The sequence below is a fragment of the Morone saxatilis genome, unplaced genomic scaffold (genome assembly GCF_004916995.1).
Source record: "Morone saxatilis isolate NCDOM2014 unplaced genomic scaffold, NCSU_SB_2.0 Contig8, whole genome shotgun sequence".
In the NCBI taxonomy this organism is placed as follows: Eukaryota; Metazoa; Chordata; class Actinopteri; family Moronidae; genus Morone; species Morone saxatilis.
Window position 1 is genome coordinate 27,571,581 of NW_023340257.1, and position 5,110 is coordinate 27,576,690.

Genomic DNA, 5,110 nt, shown 5'->3' on the forward strand with positions numbered 1-5,110 from the left:
TCATTGTAATCAATCTTCACTTACTGATCTACCGTTCCAGCATCTGAAGAGCTTATTTGCATCTTGTGGACACACAGTCATGTCTTAAGCTCTGCAGGACAAACACACTGAAGAAAGCGCATGCAGTGTAGTCATTATATACACAACAATTTATAGTCTACATGAAACAGAGCATTTGTATGTGTGTGCTTACAGCAGCTAACATTACCGTTGGTATCAGTTAAATACTAGTTAGTCGATCAGGAAACTCCATAAATCACCTCGGTACCGCTGTTTTTTTTGTTAAAAAGGAGTTTACAATATGACGGCGGGGACTGCTAATCCTTAAAGGGTTAAAGAGGCATTTTTGATTTCATCTTCACTTTTAAAGGAAGTGTACCGGTCCACTGAAGTATTTCCTATGTGCTGTGTCTTCCTCTCACAGGGCCGTGAAGGAGAGATCCGTCACCTGTTTCGAGGCTTCGCCTTCCTCCACTGTAAAAAGCTGGTGGAGAACGGAGGCATGTTCGTATGTAAGACCAGACACCTGGTGCTGGCTGGTGGATCCAAGGTCAGCACTGCATTGGCTGCTTGATAAGTGAATGTGGGCTCCTATTGGCCAAAAGGTTTCCCCTTAAAGGTCCAGTGGTTGAACATTGGAGGAGGATCTATTGTCAGGGAAATATAATATAATATCCATAGGTGGGTTTTTCATTAGTGTTAATCACCTGAAAATAAGAATCATTGTGTTTGTTTTGTTACCTAAGAATGAGCACGTTTTTACCTACAGGCAGGGGGAGCGGGTCCTCTTCTGGTAGCTCTCCAAACCAAAACACTTGGCTCAGTTGGAAACCTTTACGAGTTTCATTGGCCACCGTAGTTTCCCCGGAAAGGGCTGAGCTGTATTCAAAACGGTTGCAATTTGCAACTTCACCACTCAGGCATGGCACTAAATCTGCACACAGCGACCTTAATATTACAAAGACAACAGCAGACTGGAGAAAGTTTAGAGGTTTGGTAATCAGGAAATATTAACCATTCACCACAAACATTAAATCAACAAAGTCAAATGTGTGTAAACTGCAGGAGCCTGAAGGCCATCAAAAGGCTGTAACTCTGGAGGGCCCTTAACACACAACCCGGCTGTCCTAACACATTTACAATGAAACTCTCCAAATGCCATATTCTTTCTCTTTCAAGCTAATTCTGCTCTTTCAGCCCAGAGACGGTGGACCAACTTCACTGGGGAGGTTTCTGCCCCAATGAGTCCTCGCGATCAGCAGTCCCATGCACCACGGTGGAGGGAGTACAGTGGTCGGAAACCAAACACAGGGGGGCCCTAATATAATGTATATATATAAGTGTATATATATATATATATATATATATATATATATTTTCTAGTTGGATCCAAAAACTCTACTAAACTAATATTTGTGTATGCCGTCAGTTATAGTTATGATAAAGACATAAATTACCCACGGGGGGATTTGGTTTGCAGTAAAAGACATTTCTCTTGACAAAAATATAAAAACAAAGATGATAAATGAGGCTCTTAAAATCAAGACTTACAAAGAAAACAAAAAAAACACTAAAATAAACACTAGAATACAATGCAGATAGAAACAAAATCTGTGGAATTATAATGCTTATAAAAAAAAGGCAGTGAGAACATGAAGTAACTAACTAAACACACTGGTTTCTGATAATAATAATGCAGCATTTTTGATTGATTAACGGAGCCTGGCTGTTGCTCGCTGTGCACAATAAACCTCCAGGGTAACTTACTGTTTTCAGTCACAGCTGAGTTCAGGATAAGGATGCGTTTCTCTGTCCAACAAGCATTCTCCACTGGTCTTCTTCGTTAAAGGAAAGGAGAACGGTTCTTTCTGTTGTGTGTGTGTGTGTGTGTGTGTGTGTGTGTTGTCCTCGCCTCGATTTGTCACATCTGTAAGTTCTTGAGCATTTAGCATCAGCTCTCTTGACGGTGGACACGTTGCATTTCTCTTCCTGCAGAGGAAAGATCTCATCTGTCGGCCTCCTTACTCTTTGGCCTCTCCATCAGCTCTTGTTTGTCATTGTTTGGCTCGAGTTGGATAAATAAAGTCAAAACTGTAAATCAGAATCCTTAAGGACGTCGCCAAATATCCAATTTGCAAAGTAGTTGTTTTGCCAATCGTCAGTGTTGGAGAAAACAAATGGTTTTGCTCTTTGTAGACATAACAGCATTATATGAGAAAATTATTTAATTACTGTGAAATACAAGATGTTAACTCTAAACTCTAAAAATGACAAATAGCACTCCTCGTCTACTCCAACACTGAGCTGTTAGATGAGTAACTTGTGACTGAAAGCTGAATGAATTTTATCTGCAGCTACCGACTACTGACTTGTCCAAGCGAGTATTGATCATCCTTAATACCGAAACCTCCCAAAAGTAAGAGTAGTCGAAGGTCCCTTTCACACAAGCACTGCAGCCCTGAACCTTTCCGGACATTACTTAGAGGAGCTGTCTATCTGTCGGTTGGGAACAGTGTCATCTCGTTTTGCTCACAGTGGCTAATGTTAGCAGTGCTAGTGTTAACAGCCTCCATGTGCCCACCGTGCTGAATGTGGTTGCACATCGCTCCGGTTGGCTTATATCAGTTTATATCTCACCTTATTTTCACTTTCTACTGGATCAAAACACTGAAGATCCGCCATCTTTCTCCCTCTCTGGTTTAACTGCTGTGCTGTGACTGTCTGTCAGAGCTGCTCCCTCTCTAGTGGCCAATGTTTGTGTAACAGCTAGGATCAGTTACCCAGCTTTGGTCAATGTTAAACAATATTAACAATAGTTTAACAGACTAACCGAGGGTAGCAAACGTCTTACACAGACAATTTCCTGTTATATAAGGGCAACTCTGGACATTGCCCAGAGTTCATATGAGAGAACGTATGAATTAATCCCATGCATTGATAAAACAATGAATATGAATAATAGTTTTATCGAAAGCATTTTTAAATGGTCTTAAGCATCTGGAACTAGTCTGACTGTCCCTGTTGGTAAACCCCAACTACAAGGTACTCTGAAAGAGACGAGTCAAACATCGTCATTGTGTGAACTGTGTTGGTGGTCATATTTGTCCTGCAGGTGCTCCACAGAGAGGAGGAGGAGGAGGTGGAGGAGGGATGGGGCGGGGCAGAGGACGAAGAGACAATGAGCTGATTGGTCAGACTGTCCGCATCTCCCAGGGCCCTTACAAAGGTAAGACTGATTGAGGAAACCAGGACCAGTAGGTCCTCACAGGATCTGGTCCATGAGTTTATCACTTCTTGTTTTATTGGTTATGTTAGTGATGAATCTGCCTACATTTCCCAGGTTACATCGGTGTGGTGAAGGATGCAACAGAGTCTACAGCCAGAGTCGAGCTGCACTCCACCTGTCAGACCATCTCTGTAGACCGACAGCGATTAACCACAATGTACGTCCTCTTCATCAGCGGTTCTTGTATTGTTCTGTTGGCGTTGAAGCTATAACTCTTACTGAAACCAGTCGGTAAGAGGAGTGAAAACGACTTCAGTGTCGTTCTTTGCTCTTCTTTTAGTTAAGAACATGGCCCTTCTCCAGTCTGAATATAACTGGTGCTAGCAGTTTGGTCTGATTCCGCTGTAGTTTGGCCACCATAGCATAGACTGAAGACTGCAGGATGATCTCCGCGTTTTTTGTGATCTAGCGAGTCCAGTTGCCTCCTGTTCAGTTGACCTTTTGCCTACGTGTTTACTGTAGTCAAAGACAGTTAAAAAAAGTTCAGAGCAGCCACATATTCAGGGATATCAATTACTGCATCAGTACAATCCTAATCATTAGGGCTGTCCAGACATTAAATGCAGGGGATTTTGATATGAAAGTATAAAACCTACTGCAGCTTTAACCGTCCTCTTCTTCACTACAATGTGTTTCTTTCTCTTCTGTTTCCTCTAGATTTCTTTGTCTCTTAGGGCCAGTCAGTAATTCAGAGATATCCAGTTTCTACTTTCCATGGAATCACATTTTCATGATATGATTGATTGTTCTCTTTACTGTCCGTATTTTGCAATTGAACCAACCCTCCTTTTTCCCTACAGGGGAGCCAAGAGACACAGTGGAATGACCTCCACCCATGGACGTACGCCCATGTACGGTTCCCAGACTCCCATGTATGGTACCGGCTCCAGAACGCCCATGTATGGCTCTCAGACGCCGCTACATGACGGTAAGAGCCCATATTCTACGTATGTAGTTTGAAACTCGACTGTTGGTAGGATAATTTGCGCGATACCACACTTCACAGCGGGTTTACCATACATGGAACAACCTTGTAGCAATCTTTTCATTGTTTTCCGGAGCTGCGAACAGAATTCTCACAAAACCTTGAAAAATTCTTGTTGTTGTCTTAATAATACATCACATCAATGTTAACCAAACTTTACCCAAGCAATATATGTTAATAATAAAAAACTGGGGTTAAACTTTTAATACAAGTGCTTTCCTGTATTGTCAAGAAATCTCCTAGAAAATTTCTTAAAAACAGAAGCCTGTTAATAGGGTGTTGTTGACATTTAACTGAGAAGTAAAACTGTGTGTCGTCGGCATAGAGGTAGCACATACTAGGATGAAAACAAAACAGGTCCGAGGATGGATCCTTGTGGGACACCACATAAAATGGAGGAAGACATAATTGTTAAAGTGTTTCTCCTCAATCTTACAGGAAGCCGTACGCCTCATTACGGCTCTCAGACCCCACTGCATGATGGGAGCAGAACGCCGGGGCAGAGTGGAGCCTGGGACCCCAGCAACCCCAACACACCTTCCAGGTAACACACACACACACAGTTTATTGTGTTCATTTTAGGTGTGTACCTTGTTTTTGTTTTATATATTTATTTATCTTCTCTTCTCAGAAACGAAGAGGAGTACGACTTCGGCTACGACGACGAGCCCTCCCCGTCCCCGCAGGGCTACACCGGGACCCCCAACCCCCAGACCCCGGGTTACCCAGAAGTCCCGTCTCCACAAGTCAACCCTCAGTACAACCCTCAGACACCTGGCACGCCTGCAATGTGAGAACACACACATAGATAGACAGACTGACTGACTTACTGACTTACT

At 42.7% G+C, this 5,110-nt stretch overlaps 1 protein-coding gene across 1 annotated transcript in view; it reads left to right on the forward strand.

The window, feature by feature from the left end:
• Nucleotides 1-5,110, forward strand: part of supt5h (SPT5 homolog, DSIF elongation factor subunit) — a gene marked incomplete at its 5' end in the record, with an annotated part of 17,290 nt that overhangs the window by 9,820 nt on the left and 2,360 nt on the right. Inside the window, 7 exon segments of the mRNA XM_035680023.1 lie at nucleotides 425-550; nucleotides 1,198-1,285; nucleotides 3,113-3,226; nucleotides 3,341-3,443; nucleotides 4,087-4,214; nucleotides 4,710-4,815; nucleotides 4,903-5,061. Of these exon segments, the coding sequence (XP_035535916.1) occupies nucleotides 425-550; nucleotides 1,198-1,285; nucleotides 3,113-3,226; nucleotides 3,341-3,443; nucleotides 4,087-4,214; nucleotides 4,710-4,815; nucleotides 4,903-5,061 (824 nt within the window).